The 23,264-nt window shown below is 42.8% G+C and overlaps 1 protein-coding gene across 2 annotated transcripts in view; it reads right to left on the bottom strand.

Moving 5' to 3' along the window:
* F9 (coagulation factor IX) overlaps positions 1-23,054 on the bottom strand; it is a 28,842-nt gene extending 5,788 nt beyond the window's left edge. Inside the window, exons 1-6 of one of the 2 annotated variants that reach the window (XM_068533944.1) lie at positions 22,967-23,054; positions 17,806-17,969; positions 17,582-17,606; positions 13,126-13,239; positions 6,634-6,762; positions 4,199-4,404 (exon numbers count right to left, since the gene is read on the bottom strand). In XM_068533944.1, the coding sequence (XP_068390045.1) occupies positions 4,199-4,404; positions 6,634-6,762; positions 13,126-13,239; positions 17,582-17,606; positions 17,806-17,969; positions 22,967-23,054 (726 nt within the window). The remainder of the gene's footprint in view (positions 1-4,198; positions 4,405-6,633; positions 6,763-13,125; positions 13,240-17,581; positions 17,607-17,805; positions 17,970-22,966) is intronic. The other variant, XM_068533945.1, reaches the window with a different exon arrangement.
* Between the last annotated feature and the right edge of the window lie 210 nt (positions 23,055-23,264).

The raw sequence follows: 23,264 nt of genomic DNA, 5'->3' as shown, positions 1-23,264 counted from the left end.
AAAGACTTGCTGCCCGGAGCTTCTACGCTGTTCTGGTGGATTGCTGAGAAATACAGTTGTGTTCTTCTAAGCCCGAAGAGTGTTTTTTTGCCCATTCCTGACTGGTATTAGAAATTTTAGTAAACATCTTTGCCAAGAAAAAGCCATAAAATACATTTGCATTTAAAGATATTACAAGCGACTTGGTTTTGGAATGTTTGCTTGGCTACCTCAGGATCACAGCTATCTAAATATTAGCTGTTTGGGTATGAGCTGTCTGCTTGGCCAAGGACAAGTTCTTGTATGACATCACTTTGGAGAATGTTGGGAAAAATGGGAAAGCATATGTTCTGAGCAAGGATGTCGGAGTTCTGATCTGTCAAACATTTTCATGTTTGTCACATCCTAACAGGAGCCTGTTTTCTCTTTCAGACACCCACACACCCACACACATCTGCAAAACACACATTCACATACCTGTTTTGATGTTCTTCACTGACAATGCCAGCCTAGAGTAATAGCTGCTGCCCTGTTCCCATCCTAATCTTTTAACTCAAACTTGGCCTTTCCCTGTGATTTCAGTAAACCCTCACTCTCCCTTCCTAGCCACCTCCAGCTTTACAATAACGTTTTTTCTTTGCACACTTGTTTTCTTTCATATGAAGAGCAAAACCATTTCTACATTATGCACAGCTTATTATGCCCACAGGTGTGATTCGCCCAGCCCTTGGCCCTATTTCATTTTTCTGGGCACAGAGGGGATGCTCACTTTTGGCTTTTAATGGTTAACTAGACTCGTCATTGAAAGAGACTTCATCAAACCATCCTAGAGAATAATTGTCTAAATGTTCTGTTCAAAATAGTTTTGTGAGGCCAGATGAGATTACATATGTTATGTTTTCATTTCTGCTAATTGGAGCTGTATCATCTGAGCCAGGAAAAATAGAGGATTACCTTTCCAAGTGAAGATATATCTATAGTCTTAGGACCTTCCTGTAACATCTTCCTCCCAACCGCCCCCCCGCCAAAAAAGAGGAAGTTCTGGTTTGTACAGATGGTAACTGCATGTTGTCTGCCATGGGGGTGTATCCTAATCAAATGGAAAGGATTGGGTCTGTGTAGGTAGCTGTATAGGTCAAGTGCTCAGGTACCTTTAAGGATAGCTTCAGGCCAAAGCTGAGGAAAGCCAAGACTGGGGAAAATGCTAAGACATTTTAAAGATTGTTTAGGCCAAGAATAGAATAAGGAATAGACAGACTGCCTCTCAAGACATATTTTGTTGGTTAAAATGGTTAGATACAGGCAATTGCATATGATACAGCCTAATATAAAAGAGTAAGAAAAGCTTAACTACTTGGTTTCCATTGTATTCCGTTTTTATCAATCTCATAGAATGATCTTCGAATTATTAAATGTTCAATAATTTTGGCTAATACAGAACCTGAGGCCCATGATAAAACAAAAGAGAAATCTCTGGTACTTCACACACAGGGCCGGTCGGATCCTAACTCAAAGCAGAAGAGGAGGACAGAGCTCTTGGGGGCAGGCTTGCGCATCCTCAGAATTGTGGGCTGGCAGGGTCAAGTGCATGGGACCAAAACCCAATTAAAGCTTTAGAAAGCCGAAACACAGTGCTACTTCCTCAAATCTCTCACTATTAAGCTGTTGATGAAGGTGGTCTCATGGTACAGGTGTTTCGATTTCCCAACTCTAATGTTCACATTTTTCATTGTTTCCCTTTGTAGCTGTATGAAATTCGAGTTCTGTTTTAGTTTCCCACTCCGCTAAGGATATACCGACTCTAGGAAATAGCCTTTCTGTTCCTATATAAGAGTTAACCCTCTAGCTTCCTCTCTCCGCTCCTAAGTGGCCCTGCAGAGTCCCTGCTTCCCGTCCCCAGAGTTCTCCAGAGGCTCTGAGCCCAGCGCTGGGCATCTGGAGGGAATATGAAGGAAACTGGCCTCACACCTCCCTCCGCTCCTTTCTTGGGTGTTCTGTCACTATGATGTGGGGTCAGAGGTCAGAGGTCAGGCAAGCCTGCCTTCACCTTTGGCCTTGGGGGTCGGGGGTCAAGGCGGCCGGAAGCGCAGGGGCTTCTGGGAAGCGTCTGTGGCTGACGCGGCGCGGTTGTGGCTGCGGCGGCGGCGGCAGCGGCAGCGGCAGCGGCAGCGGCAGCGGCAGCGGTAGCGGCTTTTCCTCTAGCCGGGAAGCGGAGACGAAAGCCCTAGAATAAGGTAAGAAATGCACGCGGCCGCGGACAAGCTGCGCGGAAAGTGAAGCTCGCTCCTTAGGGTCTCAGAGCTGGACGGGGTGGCTGCGGTCCCTAGCCTGTCCTGTCTCGTCTCCCACCAGGGGGGCCCGAGCCCTCGATGCTCTCCGGGATGGGGTTGTCCCGCCGCTGCTGTCCCAGTGACAGAGCAGCTTGAGTCAACAATTCCACGAACATCTGTTCAACCAAATCTCCTCCCGGAGCTGCCCAGCCCACGTGGCCGACCCAAGTGGTTGGAAAGGGCTTTCTTAACCGGGGCCAGGATCGACCTGCCTGCCTGGAACTTTCACCTGTAAGTCTACAAAGAAAAAGTCGTCGTCCCCTTTCTCTTGTGGCGCTTTAGCTCTCGCAAACAGCTCACCTAAACCTTTTCTTTAACAGACTAGACATTTCCAGTTCGTTCAAACTGTGTTACTCCAGAGGAAAGTGAACTCCGTATGTGCTGCTTTGTGGGATTGCTTCACCCACGTGGTCGCGTTATTTCCCATCCCCTTTTATTGACGCATCAGCATTTTGAATCACTTTTTTCTAGGTGACATTGCTAAACAGTATTTCCTATGTCAGAGCCACAGATCTAGTTTGGCCATTGAAACCCCAGCTGTTGCTAGCTTTCTCTTGATGCCTGGGCTGCAGCAGGTGTGTTGCATTCTTGTCTGCAATCAGATCAAGTATTTCCACCTTGCAGATTAAGGGTGATATGGTCGAGCTGGCTCATCCACAAATGGGGAGAGATTCTGGTTGGTTTTATTTCTTATTTTGTCTAAAAGTGACTTTTGCACACTCAGTTTGTCTCCTATTTTTGAAACCCAGTAACCTTTTGTGAGAAACTGGGTGGACGTGGGTGTGGAGAGACAGTTCTCTGGTGAGGAAGGAATCAGTGTGAAAGTATGGCAGGGTCTTTCTCAAGTATCCTAGAAAGTAGCAAAGCTCTTCACTTTTGGAAAAAACTAAAACCTAGCGCTTGGTACCTCTACAGTCAGTAATCTTACTTCATATGGATGAAATGGCGAGTGAACGTGTATGTGCACACGTGTGGATGAGTGATCTTGAACATTCCTAATGATCTTAGCTGGGCTCCATAGGAAGGAGACAACAGGTACACTAAGTGTGCAGCGAGGAGGACGTGAAAAGATTTGAAATGATGGGTATCAAATCTAGCCCTTGGCTGTTAACTCAGAAATGTGCACAGGTGATTTTCATGTGGGTTGTCTGCAGATAACACCTGGAGAAATGTGGGACTAGGTACCACGAGTCTACTGTTTGGTGTTTTGGAGCCTAGCTTCTACAACAAGTTTGTTTCCTTTGGACCAGTGCGTTTCAAATTGTAGAGTGCGTCAGAATCACCTGAAGGGCTTGTTAGTGCACAGATTGCTGGCCTCACCCTCAGAGATGCTGATTCAGTAGGTCTGAGGCATGAAAATTTACATTCCTCACAAGTTCCCAGGTGAATCTGATGCTACCACACTTTGAGAACTACAGCCTTTGACCAAGCCCCTGTCTCATATCCCCTGGTTCCAGTATCCCAGTTCTTGCCTTAATCCTTCCTGAGTCCTTTTAAAAATGCAGATGCCTTCGAAATAATTCAGTTTCTCTGGACCTAGAGACTTTTTGACTCTCACCGGTTCTCCCAGGGGCTGAAGCTGAAGTAATACGCAGAACCCCAGCACCGGTGACCTCGCTTCCAGACCTCCCTGTTGCTTGTCTGAAATCCTGCTGTGCTATTTCCTTGATGCCAACCTCTCCTTGACCTTGTATGGTAGCTGTCCCTGGACTTCTCTCTCACCGGCTCCTCACCTGTCAGAGCTTTCTCATCCGGCTTAGTGTTGAAACACTTGCCTAAATACTTCCCTCATCCCAATAAGTCTGTCTGATGTCCTAGCCTCAGCCTCCCACCTGGCCTGGCCCTTGCCCACTGGGCTCCGGTTTTGACACACCATAAATATAGAGTACCTGCCAAGGGAATTGACCTCTTATGGCGTCTTCTCCACCAACAATGCGAGTGACGTCATTGGATGATTGGTTGCTTTGAGTGATGTTATCCAAAATTATTTCAGCTTCAGTAGAATTTTCATAGTCCATATTGGAAAAAATAGTCTCAGCACGGGTGAACTTCATACGAGTGTTTGAGACAGAAACTCTTCCACAGGGAAATGGCACTAGACAAATGGAAAAAAAAAATTACTGTTCTGGTATTTCTCATTGGCAAGCAGAACTTGTATTACAAAAATGGAAAATGAGGCCCATCCTTGTCACTTCTGAGAAGTAGGCCCGTCGATATTTTTTAAAAAATCAAATCAGTGAATATAGTCTAAAACTAAAAGGTTAATTGAATTATTTTCATGGAAAGTTTTCAAACCCTTCATGAAAAGGACATTTGGCTCAGGAATCCATCATCTTTATGGAAATAGAAGAGGTGTTCCAGAATTGAATTTTGTAAGACTTTTATAAAGTCTAATGACTTTCTGTTTAGTTTCTTTGCTAAAAAGTCTTACTCTCAAGTACTGTCCCTGAATGGAAATCTGGTGCTATGTAACTTTGATTTTAGAATTAGGTAAATGGGATGTCTGCTGCTTATTGTTAACAGGATTTCTTTCTTTCTTTCTTTTTTTTGGCCGCACCACGCGGCTTATGGGATTTTAGTTCCCCGACCAGGGAGCGAACCCGGGCCCTCAGCAGTAAGAGTGCAGAGTCCTAACTGCTGGACCACCAGGGAATTCCCAGGGTTTCTTTTGTAGACCAGAATGCCTTCTAGATTCCAAGGTGGACTTTAGGTATCCATTGGGGAGAGATCATTGTGATTTAATTACCTACCTGGCTGTTGAGTATTAACCAAATAAGTTATTGATATGATTATTACAGCCACATCTACCTGGGCACTGGCCACCTTTTACCTTGGGTTGGTTTATTTCCTAAAGAAAAGAAATCATCTACTGAAACACTGGGGACAACCAGAATGGAAATTTGTAGTCCAGCAAAGTCACCTCACATTTCATTTCTCACTTTCCTTCTATCCACATTCCTTATAACAGACATTTCTATAGCAACCAGCTGCGGCAGGGTATCATGAAGACAGCATGTGGTTGGGAAAACAAGAAATTAGTTCAAAATACTTATGTATAAATATAAATCATCAACAATAGCTAGAGAAAAGGGACCATTACTATTGAAAGGCAGAAAAGCTTATTTTAGGTTTGGCCTATTTATTCTGCTAAAGCTAAGGCTATATTCAAATATAACACTTAATAGTTGGAGGTGGTTCTCCATTTTTTTTTCCTCGCTTATAACAGAGAAGGGCTTATAAGGGTTTAGCTACTATGCTGTCTGTCTACACTGGAAGTTAGGTTTCGAAGGTTAAAACAGATATACGCACACACTTCTCCCTAGGTAGGCTAATTTGAAGCAGTGCATGTCAAGAACCAGGTAGAAGGACAGGAGGCAGGCAGGTCTCTGAAGCATTAGAGACTCTTCATTTTAGTGCAGCATGTATACTCTTGGCTTCTGATGCTGCCTTTAATTTCCTCTGCCGGGTGCATTGCTGAGATAGGTATCGAACCCAGTTACAGAGGAATGGTGCGTGATTTAATGTACCAATTTAATAAGATATCAGGCTTTGGAAATGCAAAAGAAATTATATCTAGTTTGCTTCAAAAAGACCCCTCATTTATCAAATGTAATTGATCCCGCAGAACCTGCTTTTTTCAAAATCCAAGTTTCTACTGCCTTCTTTTTCAGAGAAGAGCAGTATGAGTTTGGAGTGGAGATGCTCTGAACACACCAGTCAGCTGTCAACATGGTGGCATGGTTGACATGAGTGGGAAACATTGCTTTGTCCACTGCTGTATAGATTGACTGTGCTGATCAGCCTGACACAACTTAAAACAGATGGTTGTCAGAACTATTCTGATGCCAAGCGTGTAAACTCAGCTGGGACCCAAGGATAGGAAATAACTTTCTTGGAGTAAGCCAGCCACACCCGGACAGATCATGCTTAAAATTCACTGTCCTTGTACTAGAAGCCTATCATCAGTCAATCACGTACGTCTCTTTTATGTTATGGGATTACTACATTAATTTGACTTGGCGAATTACAAATATGCATACAGAAATCACACAGATCGATTGCTTCATGATATAAAGGTCAGAGAAAAAAATCGGACACAGCAAAGAATTCAGACTGAAGACAATTGCAGAATTTCTATTTAAAATGATGATGCATTTTGAAAAATTAATTTGTCCATGCTACTAGTCTTTTCTATGATTTCAAAAGGAAGTAGAAACAAGTAGGGCATAAAATTATGTAGGTTAGTTATAATGCAAAAAGTTCAAATATGGATTTGGAGAATGCATCTGCCGAGCTTAAAAGAAAAACTTATTTAGATTTTGACCTGCTGGTTTGCAGGACTTTTGGTCTTCTGCAAGTCGGTATCCGGCAGTACAGGAACAAACCACCTTGTTATCAGCGCCCTTTTTACAAAACTGCTTGCATCTGCCATTCTTAATGCTGCATGTCGCATCTGAAAGAAAGCAGGATCAACAGCAATAGCATCATTTATTTCTTTTTTAAGATTTTTTTGATGTGGACCATTTTTAAAGTCTTTATTGAATTTGTTACAGTATTGCTTCTGTTTTATGTTTTGGTTTTTTGGCCACGAGACATGTGGCATCTTAGCTCCCTGACCAGGGATCGAACCCACACCCCCTGCATTGGAAGGGGAAGTCTTAACCAATGGACCACCAGGGAAGTCCCAGCAATAGCATCATTTAACATGCATTTCTAAAAAGTACATGAAACTACTGACTCCTGTACAGGTCAGATATAAGCTGGGGGCATTCATGGAGAGAAGTGTGTGAACCTTGAGCTAAGAGTAGGGAAAAAAGATAAAATTCTTAATAAGGCATAAAAATGGTGGCAGCAATATATGTGATTTGGCATAAAACTGAAATTGTAGATATACTACTTTCACAGAGTCATAGAGTGCAATGAAAAAAGCTGTTTATAGATATACTACTTTCACAAAGTCATAGAGTGCAATGAAAAAAGCTGTCTATTAGAGTATAACATATTCCGAAAAGTACCCAGAATTTTGGAATAAGTTTTCACAAGGTGACTGCGCTTGTTTAAACAGTAAACAGATCAGTACATAGGATGTTATCAATGCCCCAGAAGCTCTCCTAATTCCCCCTTCTGGTCACTATTTCCTCCTTCCCAAAGTTACCATTACCCTGACTTCTAACAGGGAATTAGTTTTGCCTGTTCATGAAGTTTATATAGGGAGAAGCTCCCAATATGTACTCCTCTGTGTCTTTCAGTTAACATTTTGTCTGTGAGCTTCATCCATGTTGTTTTGTATAGCTATAGTTCATCTGCATGCTGTGTAGTATATTCCATTGTATGAATATTACTACCTTCATTCATCCATTTTACTGTGGGTGAATATTTGAGTTGAGTTTCCAGTTTTTGGCACTTATGTATAATGCTGTAATGAACATTCTTGTACGTATCTTTTGGTAACATATGCGTGCGTATTTACTGGATATATACTCATGAGTGCAATGATTGGACCATGTGTTCAGGTTTAGTAGATACTGCCAAGTAGTCTTCTAAGATAGTTGTGCAAATTTGGATTCCCACCATCAGCGTATAAGAGTTCCAGTTACTGGATGTATGTATTGTGGATATCTTCTCCCACTCTGTGACTTACCTTTTCACCCTAAATAGTATATTTTACTGAATAGAAGTGCCTGGTTTTAATATAATCCAGTTTTTCAAAGCAAACTTGAAGCTGGCTGACGTGAGTATGTGTCAACACAAGAGAATGAAATAGGGTCCTTTAAGGGAGCTAAATGCCAGAGACTCTATGTGTTGACAAACGATAAGCATTCTACTGGCTCATATTTTCTTTACTCTCCTATACAATCTCCCTTATTAATATAAAATATCTTTCTTTGTCTCTTATAATGCTTTTTGTCGGGATTCTATTTTATCTGATATTAAGATAGCTTTGCCAGTTTCTTTTTGTTAGCATTTGCCTGGCAAATGTTTTTACATCCTTTTATTTTAGCCTCCTGGTAGAGTTTTATTTTAGGTATCTCTTTTATCAACAGCATACAATTAGATTTTTAACTCCAGACTGAAAATTGTCATTAACCCCAATTCACATTAATTGTGATTCCTGATATATTTGGCTTGTTCCTGCCATCTTATTTTCCATTTTCTAATTTGCGTGCTTTCCCTTTGTTTCTCTGATGCGATCTCAATAACAGGAAGTAGCAGGGTTTAGGGCTTGCTGGCTGAGACCTGCTGAGTTAAGAGAAACAGGCTCTGCCCTTGGGCCTATTTCTGTCTCTAGAGCAGCATAGGAACACAGGCATAGGCACCTTCCCCCTTGCCTACAGGCTCAACAGCAGTACAGCCTTCAAGAGAAATGCTCACTTGTCAGTGCAGTTAGAACATGGAGAGTTTGAACATGAGCGACTGTGTTAGCCACCTCTTTGTGCACCACCTTAGTCCCCACCAGCCTCACCCATGTCCGTCCCCAGCACCCTGGTGATCAGCTCTGCATGGACTTCCGCTGGCCTCGTCCAGGTGCAGCCTTGAATGGCCTGGGCTCAGATCTGTACTGTGTGCCTCTCGCCTCTTAGCTTGGCGTTCCCGGGTTGATGCTGAGGCCTGGGATGCCACGTGACCTCTAGGGGGCCCCAGCGTGTACAACCTGGTGATGCAGGGGAGTTAAAGCCCCACAGGCTGAAGTGTTGACCATCTGGAGAAGGATGCTGATGGACAGATTCTTTCACCTCTTCTCCCCTCCGAGGCTGACTCTCCTGAGGCCAGCTCACGTGGCTTCTTGGAAAACAGTCCCCGGAGATCAAACAGTCAGTTGCAGATGAGGAGAGATGACTCCTTTTACTCTTGGTTCTCCTTTCCTCACTGCCTCACTCCCCCATCCCTTACTCTTGCCCGCCTAGAATTGCACACCCTAATAGATAAGCTTGTGTCACAGACTCTTTCTTCCTGGGGGATTCCAGGCTAACAGAGTGACTATATGGTTTTGGAGTATATTATGGAGTTTTGAGTGACAGATCTAAATTTTCTAATTACATTTTACATAGGTAGCATAGGCTAATGTAATGTTCCTTACTGATACTTCAGGAAATAAGGGGAGGCAAATCAACTGTTACTAGGTGGACAGCGGAACCAGCCTGAGCTTTAACCTTCGCTACCAATAATCCACTAAGTGCATGATCCAGAAAGGTGGCACTTGGTCCTTTTTAATTATTTATTTATTTTTTAAAGACCTTTCTCCTCACTATTGGTGATTACATCCCTGGCTCTTCTCATGTTACTAGCAATCATTTTGTTGCTACAAAGCAATACTAGAGTGTTCAGCCAAATCAAATACCACCTGCAGGGAGTGTTCAGTCAATATGAGATTGTGCTAAGTTCACAGAGGTGGGTGGTAGGTGCTGACTACTTTGGTCCAGGCCATGCACAACGGGAATGGGTAAAGTCAGGGTGCTTTTCCCGATTCTGATGCTGCGTCCTTGGCTAGGTAACTAGACCTCTCTGTCATTTTCCTCATTCATCATTGCTCTTTGCAGCCCAGTGTGTTGCCGCTGCTGCTGTCCTCTGGCTTGGTTTGCACACGCAGTGGGAAATAATGCTGTCCGACCAGCAGTCTTTTGACCTCAGGTAAAGAACTCGAGTCTGGAAAGAGAATAACAGCACGAGGAGTTCCAGTTGAGAGGTCTGTAGTCCTGGACCTCAGGGACAGTCACTGTGGGCCTCATTCATCAACAGTTTCTTGAGCACTCGGACGTCAGGCACTGTGTTGGGTGTGGGTTCTCCCTGGTTCTGGGGCTGGTCTCAGTGCCTAGAATATCTGTGGAAGGACATGTCAAAGCATCTGTTCTTCTCCCTCCGTGTTAGCACAAATACCTCTTTCTAATTCCCCTCATGCCTACTACAAAAGTTACCGTGTTCTGCTTTATTTTAGTCTGCCTTCATCTTCCCTGATATATTCATGGATGGGAAAACCAAAGCTTGGACAAAAGATGTTCTGTTTAACCAGTGTATCACAGAATATGCTGTTACTCGGCTAAACTCAAGATATTTTCTTTTTTCTACTCCACAGAAATACGCAGTAAATTAGTAGTGTCTGTGACGTGTTAGCAAAACGAAAAAAAAAAAAAAAACTGTTTATATGCTTGTTTTTCTTTCCGTCCTCTGTTACTGTGGGGAAATGCCTCTCGTACTCTTTAGAAGGGACAGGAATGACCAAGTTCTTATAGACTTTGATTTATCTGAAAAGGACTCAGATGTGATGTGTAGCTGGGCACATACAGTGGTCTTTATTCCAGCCAAAGGGACACAGTAGCCAATTAATTGTTCTAACTAGAAAGCGTGCCCTGAATATTTGCACCTCTCTCCCGTGGAGAGGAGCCTGATGAACAAGAGAAGAGGAAAACAACAAGGATTTAACAATGGAAATCTCCTTCCCTTTCCGAGACAGGGTGAGGCAAGGGACTTGGGGCCCAGATACTCCATGAACTGTTCTGTTTTTCTAGCAGCTTTTGAGATTAGTCCTTAGTTCAGTTTGAAGCAACAGCTTAAATGGGAGGTTGTATATGCTTTTGCTTTCCTCTAGTGTCTGAGATAAAGAGCTTTTTGAGAGAATTCCCACTTTGTTTCTGAACTAAGCAAGCTGGGAGGATTTTTCTAAACCTTGATCAGATGGGCTGGGGGAGCGCAAGACACCCTAGAGGCCAGGTGTAATGGTGGCTGCAGAGCCCTGACCAAACCAAAACGTGGGGAACCCGAGAGGCCTGAGATGGTGCCCGTTGTAGACCTAGCACTTTTGCTGTGTAGATTGTAGCCTCACACACGTAACAAAGCCTGTTATAGCAGTTTTGTGCTTATAGCTACATTCCTCAGGGCTCTTTGCCTCTTCTAAAGTGTCTTTATTTTTAAACTAAAGACATTTAGGAATATTTAATACTAAACACTGTTTTCAGTTATACTTTGCTACCACATGCCCTTCATTCTTAACGGAGACCAGTTGAGTCCTTCATTCCCTCAGCTCCAATAGTTATATTATTTAAGCTGATACTCCATCAGTTTCTGTAGGTTTCCATAATAGCAGGATGGGATTTATCTAGGTCAATCTGAACTTGAAATTATAACCTTTCAGATGAAAGTAGCACTTCAGAGGTGTTGAGCTAATGAACACACCCATAGGAAAGGGAACCCAGACATCGGTTTGTCCCCATGCTGGGAAGCCTGCAGGAGTGGGAGTCCAAGCCTGGGGTACAGTTCATCCACCTGCATCTCCTTTTTTCTTTTTTTTTTTTTTTTTAATGTTTTTGCCCTGCCACCTTTTCTTTTTCCTATCTTCTATTCCTTTTTATCTTTTGGATCTCAAAGGAAGATGATCAATGGATTTCTCTTTAGCACTGAAAGGATTTCTGAACAGCATTAGAGATGACTTTTTCCCTTCTCAATAGGACAAGTGCAGCTGCTGCGTTTCATTTTGTTTTATGCCCTTTTCAGCTGTGTGTCAGGTGGGTTGCCATAACGCCTTAATAGAGTCTTGCTAATTTTCTACTCTTTGCCCTTAGTCATGTAGCCTGTGGTGTTAAATTCTTTCCCTAGAACTGCATCTCTATTCTTCTGGAGTTTCAGAGGAGAAAGAGAATCCGTCATTAGCACTGTATGCTTTTCACAATCACGATACCAGTAATCCTGCATCCAGAGGTAATAAACAAGTAGGTAAAGGACTTTGGGGTTTACTGTTCCAATTGCCAAAATCTCAGAACAAAAAAATTCTAGGATATGCAAAGAAAAGATGCACAGTGATCCTAGATTTTCTATGTAACTCTTTCAGCTTTATCAGTATAGTCAAATTCAGGAATGAGTTTTGATTTTTGTCAACAAATTTCATATGTGAAGTGGTTCGTATGTGTGGAGAAGTGCCGAGTATATGGGAGAATTGGCCTTCCCATACCCCATTTCTTTACTTAGTTGACTTCCACTGCTTTTGTTGATAGCAATTTAGTCATGAGCTCTAACAATTTTATGGGTCAGTTTTCTTTGTGTTTTGTGGGTAGCAGTTAGAAGAATGGGTTTTGGTCAAACCAACTGAAGTTCAAATCCTGGCTCAACTGTTTACTGCTTCTGTGATTTTTGAGCTGTTTGAGCTGCACTTTTCTCACTTGCGTAGAATGGAGAGGATAACGGTGCTGACTGCATGTGGTTGTACTGAGGGTGAATATGCTAGTGGAACATCGTTACCACTTCCTACTAGCTACCAAATCTTACTATTGTTCTTCATCTAGTTTTTTGAGTGCATCCTGGAAACTATGACTGCAGATAAAATGAATGTTTATAAGCTTTGAAAGTATGTTTTATACAATGGAATATTATTCAGCCTTCAAAAAGAAGGAAATTCTGTCATAATCAACAACATGGATGAGCCTAGAGGACATTATGGTAATTGAAACAAGCCAGTCGTAGAAGGACAAATACTGCATGATTCCACTTATATGAGGTGTCTAAAAAAAGTCCAACACATAGAAGCAGAGAATACAATGGTGCTTGCCAGGGGCTGGGAGGAGGGGAAAATGGGGAGTTGTTGTTTAGCAGGTATCAAGTTTCAGTTATGCAAGAGAAATAAGGTCTAGATGTCTGCTGTACAGCATAGAGCCTAGAGTTAGCAGTACTGTATCATACACTTCAAAATTTGTTGAGTGTAGATCTCATGTAAATGGTTCTTTACCATAATTTAAGAGAAAATTATGATACATACACATTGCATTTTCCAGTTGCATCTGGTTTCAAAGGGAAATTTTGAACCACGAGTAATCCAAAGGTAGTTACTTACCTAATTCACAGTTCTTTCCTTCAAATCCAACTTGACACCAACATTCATAGGAATTAATGTCATCCTTGCACAGGCCGCCATTTAAACATGGATTGGACTCACACTGATCTCCATCTTTGAGATAGATTAAGAAATTGAATTAGCAGATCCATTGCTTAGAATGCTTAGTCTTCCCTGCACAGATTCATGGAGAGGGGAGCCTGATTTTAGGGTCAGAGCAAGACTGCTGACCTGGAAACCAGCTGCTTATGGGATGCCCCTGTCTTCCTAAGTTTCTAAAAACAAGTAAAGGTTCTTAGGCTACCATTGTCCTAGGAAATGGCCCTGAGGAAGGCATGTACATTGTTTATGTAACTGAAGGGAGGAGGAGGAGGAGGGAAAAGAACGTCTGAGTATAGAGATGTATTCTGTCAGCAGAGTGTGAGAAGAATTTTCAATCCTTCCTTATCGAATGATGATGGAGTTAATTCTAAATCAAATCACATTGCTTCAGCAATCATCTATGTGTTGTACAAGGCTTGCTCTGTCACAGGTCTTGTAGAACAAGCTGAGCTAGGTAACAGATAGCAACTCCACCCAGGGACCTGGCAGCCTAGGCATGGCGCACATGCATCCACATCCTCATCTTATCACTTCACTTTTAAGCAGAGTATGCAGTGATGGTTCCAAACAGTACAAAATATGCTTTACTCCTGAAAGATATTCTACTGTCTGTGATTAGGTCCCAAATGGTTTGGTAAAGTGAGAAATGACTTTCAATACAAAGAATTAAAAAAGAAAAAGTTCTGAAAATGTGCTTTATTTATATATAGATTGGCTATGTTTCCTTCCTACCTTTCCTGAAGTTTCTACATTTGCAGAGTTCTGGAGAGCCTTTGAAGATACTGGTCATCAGAAAACAGGAGGAAGGAATAGGTAAAGAGGGGAAGGGTCAGGATGTGGAGGGAGCCTTTAAGTGTGGTTTCTTAGAGCTCTGCCTCCATCCGCGCTTCTAAGGAAGCTTCAGGAGAAAGGGATGCATAGAACCAGAAGGGAGGCTGGTGTGCACTGTGAGCTGAGAGGGAGCCCTGAAGAAAACTGGGCGCGAGATCAGCAAGGCTTAATGTCTGAGTAACAAAAGAGTAAGTGATAAAGATGATGTAAGAGTAAAACAGTGAGCGAAAGGGGGCAATTTAAGAGAAATTTCTATTGGTCGTTCATATTTTAGAGCCGAGCTCTGTGACATCTAGTGTGTGGACCCTTGCCTGCTCTAGGGACAGCAGTAGAGTGTCTGTCGTGCTCGCTGTCAGTAGCATGTTTCCAGGTCCCACTGGCTGGGGGTTAATACCCCTTTTTAGGAATAGTCCCTCTCTGGAAAACTGCTTGTTGTAAAAATTAGATCTTGTCCCCTCTGCCCCTTGATCCAATGTGCTTTTGCACAGATACTTCAATTTGTTCCAATTCTATGAAAACAAAATACGTTATCTCTGGTTTATTATTATTGATGTTCAGAACTGGTCTAAAAAAACGAGCCACATTTGCACTTTATATTACAGACCAACGGAGCTGAATTATTTAGGATGTTTCACTGAAAGGCTCTGGGCTTGCAGCCAGCTACACAGCAACTCATTTGCTGAGACATATCTTTAAAATGAGTGTCATTTCATCCCGCATTTAGTCCTCCTTTGGGTGCTTGTCTGTGTGTACTTCGGGCTGAAGCAAAGCCACAGACTGTAGGGGTCAAAGACAACAAGGGGCAAGACCTTGCCAAGTGAGAGCTTCCTGTTTAAGCCTACTAGGTGGTGGTTTAATGAATAACTGCATTTAGATTTGAAGGCCGGGAGGGGTAGTAGAGAAAGTGGGGACTGGGCAGTGGAGAATTTGGCTCCGTGACTCCCTAGCTGGGTGACCTTTGACAAGTCATTTAACCTCCCTAAACCTCAGTTTCTTCTTCTGTAAAACGAGGTTCATAGTGCTTTGCTCACAGGGTTGGTGTGAGGATTAAAGGTGACAGGCACTCTGTAAAGGGCTGGGCAGATGCTGGTTAATGGGGTTGGGCGATGTTTCCTCTTCACCAGGCTCCTTACTTGGTGAGATGATGGAAGAGAGTAGGGCAGGGGTGAGGGGCCTGCGTCCCTACCGTGTGAGAAAGCCCATACAGGGAGAAACAGCATAGGCTATTTTGTGGGGGTTGGGAATCTCGACTGCAAAGTGAAAAGAAGCCGTAGAGTTGGGTTTTCTTTTTCTCTTTTCTTGTTTTTGTTTTATTTTTAGCAGACAAAGCAGTAGTGACAGTGTAAAAAATTAATAAACAGAAACCTCAGTTAAATAGAGTCAAGAGGGACTTCCCTGGGGGCGCAGTGGTTAAGAATCCGCCTGCCAGTGCAAGGGACACGGGTTCGAGCCCTGGTCTGGGAAGGTCCCACATGCCGCGGAGCAACTAAGCCCGTGAGCCACAACTACTGAGCCTGCGCTCTAGAGCCCGCGAGCCACAAGTACTGAGCCCGTGTGCCACAGCTACTGAAGCCCTCGCGCCTAGAGCCCGTGCTCCACAACAAGAGAAGCCACCGCAGTGAGAAGCCCGCGCACCATGAGGAAGAGTAGCCCCCGCTCGCCGCAACTAGAGAAAGCCCACACACAGCAACGAAAACCCAACGCAGCCAATAAATAAATAAATTTATAAAATAAAAAAAATAGAGTCAAGAGACTGGAAGGCAGAGCTCTCATATGAAAAGCCAGGAACTGTTTGTTTACTGTAGCCCTCCTCACTTCCTTTTCCCCTCTCTAAAGGAGTTGTCTGCCCCCTGCCATGCAGGGACTTGCACCTGGCTCATGGTGGTTGTAGACCCTGAATTGCAATTCTCTGCTGATCCTGAATAAACCCATCTTTGCTGGAGTCTGTTTGTTTCAGGTCAACAGCAGAATCATGCCCTTGATGTTTTCCAGGTATCTTTACCTGAGTTACAGTAAACAACACAGCCTGTGACCTAGAAGGCAGGGAGCCAACTTCAAAATATGGTGTTTAAGAGGTACTGATGAACCCCTACTCACAGGTGGGAGGCCAACTGGGTGGGGGGTGGGCAATGAAGGGACCATGAGAGTTTAAATGCAGCCAGGAATATTTTGGGAGGAAAGGTAGAAATTGATTTGCTTTAAAATACAAGATTCAAAGTTTTAAATAGATTAGAAATAGAGAATAAAAAGACTTGTTTGGACTAACTGTAGGGCAATGCCTTAGTAGAGAGTTGGCGTGGTAGCATTCATTACTAAGAATGAGGAAAGGCAGATAAAGCAAATGTAACGGAATGGACCTCTTCTTCCCTCATGATTTAAAAACAAAGTGGAGAAATTATGAGTTACAAGAGTATGAATAAGTCCATTAGTGTCTACAGAATAGAATCTGGGAAAATAGAACTGATGGAATTCAGTGAACTTGCTGTCCAGGTTAGTTTCTGTCCATGCAAATGGTCTTAGGTAAATCAAGCTGGGAAAGTTACACTGCCTCAAAATCCTGCTGCTGGATTTTAAATTAGTTTTAAAACTTACTTGTCATTAAAGTTTTGACTTTTCCTCCTTTTGGTCAATTCATTCAACAAATATTTACTCAGTGCTTCTGTACCAGATACTGTTCAAGGTACTAGGACTACATCAATAAACAAAACAGTTGAATACCCCTGCCAACATGAAGCTTGCATTCTAGTGAGGTGGGAGACATAAATAGTATATGTAAGACCATTTTATGATACCTCAGTGGTGAAAATTGCTGTGAAAAATAATAGAGCAGGATATGGTGTCTAAAGTGATGGGGTTATGGGGGGCAGGTTGAAGTATTAATAGATGATCAAGGCAGGCTTCATTGAGAGGGTGACATTTGGGTAAAGACCTGACGGAGGTGAGTGAGTGAGCCTAGGGGAACCTGGCAGAAGACCGTTCCACATTAAAGGAACAATCAGATCTAAGACTTTAAAATGGAAGCATTCCTAGAGCATGCAAGGAGCAGCAGCAAGGCCAGGATGGCCGGGGTCCCGAGTGTGAGGAGGAGAGGAGGTCAGAGGGGCAGCAGGAAGGGAGGGGCTGGGCAAGCAGGAGGGCCTTGTAGGCCGCCAGAAGGAGGAGGACTTTTAAGTAGTATACATTTAAGTCAATCAGCATTCTCTGATTCTCTACTGAGGATTGCAAACTCTCATTCAGTCCCAGATGCAATTCTCTTTGGTCTCTCCCTTCCAGATTCCTGGGGTGGGACGATGTTCCTTTTGAAGCCCTAGGAAGGAGTAAGCGTATCTGCCAACGGATATCTCCCACGCTGGCATAAACCTGGAGTCTCCTCTCACCATTCAATTTTGGGTAGAAAGAGTTGGACTTATTTTTCTGAGCCCTTTTGACAGAGTTTAATATATTATATGTTTATACAGAAGAAAAAAATACATAATTCTCAAATGTTTCGTATACTAGTTAGAGGATAAAATGAATTGCTTACCAACATATTGCTTCCAAAATTCAGTCTATAACGAAAAAGAAGACAAGTTAATGGTACTATTTAAAATGTTTTTGATTTGATTCCTTCTCTATTATAACATTTATAAAACACGTGTATGTATAGATATTTTAAAATTCCAAAGAGAAGTATGGTTCCCCCGCCCCTTTTCTTTTTAAAGGTTTTCTGTTCTTTGCATCTGAAGGATGTTATGTGGAAATACTCACAGTTTTCTCAGTGTTTTCAAAAACTTCTCGTGCTTCTTCAAAACTACACTTTTCTTCTATACATTCTCTCTCAAGGTTCCCTCGAACAAACTCTTCCAATTTACCTGAATTATACCTCTTTGGCCGATTCAGAATTTTGGTGGCATTTTCACGATCAAGAAAAACTGAAATTTAAAAGAAAAAGAAAACATCATGAAAATTAAATACATCTCTTAAGAAAGGATTTCTTTTTAATCCAAGTAATCCCAAAGCCAATTTATCTTTGGGGCATGGAGCCAAAATCTATGATGTTCTCATGGTACTGTATACACATGGAGATTTAGGAATTAAAATTCAATTTTACGCTTAGTCAAAAGAACTCTGGTAATAAAAGGTCAGATTTTCAATTATATTTGAATTCACTCTGGATGAAAAAGAAAGTTCTCAGATAAGCAGTTAACTTCACACTTTGTCATCATTTGAAAATAACTAATTGCAGATCCTTGCAAGGTGATCCATCACGCTGGCCGGGCTGTGTTTACAGGACGCAGTTGCCCAAATGACTTTGCAACACATTTCCCTTGGAAGAGCAGAAGCCTAAATGCAACCCTGCTGTCTCTCACTAGATAGTAAAGAAAAACCACTGCGTTCATGTTTTTTTTAACCTTCAGACTCACAGCACCTTAAGTTGGCACGTGTTCTAGGAATTCCAGTGACATAAGTCTTTCTCTGGGATTCAGGATGTGGTTTATTTTAGCTCTGTCTAGCCTGTTAGGAATGCACTCCTGAACTCTGGAGGATTGAGGTCTCTAACCTAATTCTCCACCCCAGCCCCTCCCCGCCCCGCCACTCTCCAATCTCAGTCTCTTCTTTCTGTTTCACTCTCTGTCTCTGTGTGTGTTTCTCTCTAGATAGAGAGATACAGATGTAGTATCTATATCTGTAACTAATAACAGGAACTCCAGAAGTTGCCTGGAGTTATTCCTTTCTTCTAGAGACTGTCTGATACCATCTCAACAGGACCAGGTGTTTATAACATGAACTTTCCAGGGCATTTTGGGACTGTTTTCTCATTAGCGCCAAAAAAAAAAAAAAAAAAAAAGGAAAGGAAAAGAAACAAACCGAAGTTCCTTATTTCCATTGCAGCTGTTCGCTTTATGGAGCCTTCTAGTCCCTTGACAGCCTCTCGCTTTTCTCTTGCTCTTCAAGTCCCCTTGGGCTTTACTTTTTCCCTGAATTTAGCTTAGACTTTTTCTCTTCAACTCTTCCCTTGCCAACTTTCTCAGTTCCCTTCACCCCTTCTTCAGTGCTGCAATACCCCGCAATCCCAGCCACTAGGTCAGTGCCGTCAGCTGCCTCTTCCTTCCCTTCCCAGGCAGCCAGGCGCCCTGGGAGAAAGCCACAAGCTGCAAATGGGTGCCATGGCATATCGACGCCTCCCAGCCTCCACCAGGCCCTCCTCTCTGCTTGCCAGTTCATGTGCTTGGCCCTGGGCGCTCCTACAGTAGCATCTGTGTCTGTATCCATTTACAGTGTGGTCTAGTGGAAAAATAGGGGTTTGGAGTCAGAGCAGACACACCTGGATTTGAATCACATGTCTACCAGCTATTGGCAATGAGACCTCAGGCAAGTCACATAATCTCTGCAGCTTAACTTTGTCAAGTGTAAATGGGTATAACAGTAGTATCATCAGACTGTCTACCTCCCAGCGTTGCTGACAGGATCAGTGAGATAATGTGTACAGGCTGGTGTATGTTGGTTTTCTCTCTCCCTTTCTACTCCTCTGTCTGGTCTGCCTTCCTAATTTTCTCCATCCCCTTTTTATTTAATGCACTTTTCTGTGGCTCTTTCTCTTCTTTACCGCCATCCATATAATGAAATGACTACCGTCAGGGTCAGCAATGACCTCCTAAAGGGTAATTTTGAGCTTCTGTATTTCCTGCCTGCTCTGAAACATTTCTAATTGTTGATCTTTCCCTTTTCAGGGTGCTCTTTTCATGAACTCACTCTCTCCTGGTTCTCCTCTTCTCTCTGATTCTTGTTATTCATCCACCACTTGCATCCATTCATTCCCCTTCTTCTGCTTGCCCCTTATATGTTCAGAGTTCTCCCAGGCTCCAGCCTCCAGCCTCAGCCTTGTCCGTCTTCACTCCATACATCCTTGCTAGGGCCGGGGCTGGGGCGAGGTAAACAAGGCCCCTAGGGCACAGAATCTAAGGAGTCACTCTCTCTCAGTGCGTGCAAGTATGTTTATGCCCTGTGTGCCCTGCTTGCCTCACCCTAGTCCAGCCCTGACTCAACACAATTTTCTGAGCACTCACTACTGTCAGGCACTGTACTAGGTGCCACAAGATCCATGCTCACTCCCTGGATCCTCACACACGTGGTTGTAACTACTGTCTATACGACAGTGAGTTCCGAATATCCATCTCTAGTCAGATATATCTTCGGAATTCCGGATTGTCTTTCCAACTTTGTAACTGTCCATCGTCATGTGGCTGATAAGAGCTGATGTTTATTTAATGCTTCTGATGTGCTGGACAATGTGCTTGGTGCTTTGCATCCATTATTTCATTCCCTTCGCACGGCAGTCCCATGAGAGAGGTGCTGTCGTCTCATTTTCGTAAATCAGAAAAACGGAGGTTCAGAGAGGTTAAGTGATTTTCCCCAAGTGATATATTAAAGTGTCAGAGCCAGAATTTAGACATTGGCAGTCAGACCGCACAGTCCGTGTTCTTAGGCACTGTGCTGTATCCTAAGTGCTCAAGACATGGTCTTTCCACTTCCTCTAAACCCGTTCCCCTTCCATACCCACGTGGTTAAGTCTTATCATTTCCACTTCCTCAGTGTCACTTGCATTCCATTCCCTCTTCTCTGTCTGTACAGCTAATGTCCAGGTTCAGGCCCTCGTGCCTTCCCTGGATGATTACAGTAGCCTCAAGACTGGTCTGCCCTTGTCTGGCCACCCCTTCCTCACACAGTTCATGAGAATGTTGCCAGGCCGAGCAGCCTGAGCCAGCCATCAGTGGTATTCATGTTTACACTTCTGATGACTCCACATTGCATTCTGTTGTCCAAACTCCTTAATTTAGGGCCTTCCTTATCTGATGACCTGACCCTGCCTCACCTGTCATATTCAATATTGAAAGCATACTTAGTCCCTGAAAGACCTCACATTCTTTGTGGATCTGGATCTCTGCACGTGAGTGATCCTCTCTGCATAGGGTGACCTAGATCAGTCATTTAAGGAGAGTGAACCTACCTATTTTTTAAGACCCAGCTCAAAATATTGTCTCTCTGTCAGTGTCTCCCCAGTTAATGTGTTCCTTTCTCTGTGCCCCTTTAGCACCTGGTATACATCTCCTCATGTTATATTGAAATCTCTCAGCTGACCTCATGGTGCTTTAGGTCAAAGAGGGAATCTGGTTTATCCCCAAGCCCCTAGTACCTTGCCACAGTACCTGGCACCGTAGTAGTCACCTAGTTTTGTAAAGTTTTGTAAAGCGTGTGGACTGAAGCTGTCTTTCATTTATTTCATTCATTCATTCTAAATGAAAGACAGGTTGGGTCCATATGCTTTACAAAACTGAATTGGTTTTACGGAACACATCTGATTTCAAAATTCTAAATTGATGCAATAATATCTAAGGGCAGCAGCCATGAAAATGCAACATCTCAGAAAATCATTCATAGAAACTGCTTTTAGAAGCCAGTGGCGGTTCAACAGCAGAGGAGAGCACTGCATCAACACTGTCCGTGCTTAGGGAAGGCCCCTTGGCGCTCCGCTCAAGGACCTATTATCTCTGACTAAGGTGACTCCGGAATCACACTGCCTTTCTCCTCACCATTGTCTGAGGGTCATATATTTAACCTCCCTTCGGGCTTATCTCTTCTAGTCATTATCATCTCCCAAGCTCTGAAATCCTAGTCCTTTTTTTCTCTGAATCCATCCTCTTTCCTACATCTGAGGTCTTCAGGGGGGCAGCAGTCCTCTTAAAACCTCCATCATCTCAGCACTTATCCTGAAGGAAGGGTTTGGATCCTTTGTCCTCCTAGATTTCACACTGATGAGATGTGTGTAAAGACTTAGCATTCTGTCCCACTTTGTGAGTGTTCGTGCTGAATTTCTTTATTGCTTGACTCTAGCCAGTTTGCTGGTTTGATTTAACCTCTGCAGTCTTGTACCATTATTTCTGCATTTCAGTGTGACATCATGTCTGGAGTGGGAACCACGGGCCAGTCTGCTTTCTGGGGATGCTTAGGGTTGGCACCCCTGATCCTTGCACTGTCAACTACTAGATTTGATTGTAATAGGTTGACAAGTAAGTGTGATAAATGCTTCCTGTGAGAACACGCCGTTTGTCTAAATGGGGTAATTTCTTCCCTATGTGCCTGCCTTTGGGGAATGCATAAAGTCAGTAAAGTTGTGGAAAAAAAACCAAGTGATGTAAATTGCTTTAACTAAGTTCCTACTCGACATCAATTCTTGGACTTGCTTTGCTGTCCTAAGAGCTCAAGTGAGTATTGAGTTTCTGCCTGTATTAACTCCAAGATGTTTAGAATCAGACAAAATAATTTCTTCCTCACCCATGGAAAACTTCAGTGATAAATAACAACTTACTAATGAAAAGTTTGTATTTTAACGAAAACTTTCAATTGAAGGTATATAATTTTATAGACTAAAAATTAAAGGCATGACTCATTAAATAGTTCTAAAATTTTGAATCACATCAAGTCTTAAAATCAAACTTTTTGTGTAAATAAAACCATTGTTTTTGCTTTAATGTTTCCCATTTTGATTTCAAAATAATGAGTTAAAAACCCACAAAATGACAGTTAATTTTTTCTCCACATTCAGCTGTTTCCTTGTTTAAAACATTTCCCACTTTTAATTTTCTTTTTAACCAAGGAGATGACTTTTCTAAGGAATTACATTGTCAAATCATAAGCCCAACAGTGTCCATTAAAAAATGTACTATAAACATTGTAAATCTATTTAGTTTTAAAAATGAGGAAGAACCAGTACCAGAGAACTAGTACTCACCAACCCACATGCTAACTAGTAGAATCTTAAACATTGTGGTCAAATCCTGTAATCATTATTTAATGAAGAAGACAGCCCCAGACGTTTCTATATCTAAAAGCCAAGCACATTGAATGTATCTTTATAAAGGAAACAAACCTGTACATTCAGCACTGAGTAGATATCCTAAAAGGCAGATGGTGACGAGGCCCGGTGATTCTGCCATGATCATGTTCAGGCACCGCATAACCTTTGCTAGTAGATTGTGCAAGTAGCAAGGTTGACAATTGTTCCAAAGTACAAGCTGAGCTGTATTTACTTCTGGGAAACAATGTCCATCTCCCTCAGTGGGTCTTTGGGCTGTTTCCGATGTCCTCTTGGGTTAAATGAAGAGAGGAGGCAGTGGCCATTGTTAAGCTTCACCTCTGATTCCATGGGCTTCTGTCACTGTGGCTGA

The sequence above is a fragment of the Eschrichtius robustus genome, chromosome X, assembly GCF_028021215.1.
Source record: "Eschrichtius robustus isolate mEscRob2 chromosome X, mEscRob2.pri, whole genome shotgun sequence".
Taxonomy (NCBI): Eukaryota; Metazoa; Chordata; class Mammalia; order Artiodactyla; family Eschrichtiidae; genus Eschrichtius; species Eschrichtius robustus.
Note: the sequence above shows the minus strand (reverse complement) of the source record. Positions and strands in the feature narration are given on the sequence as shown.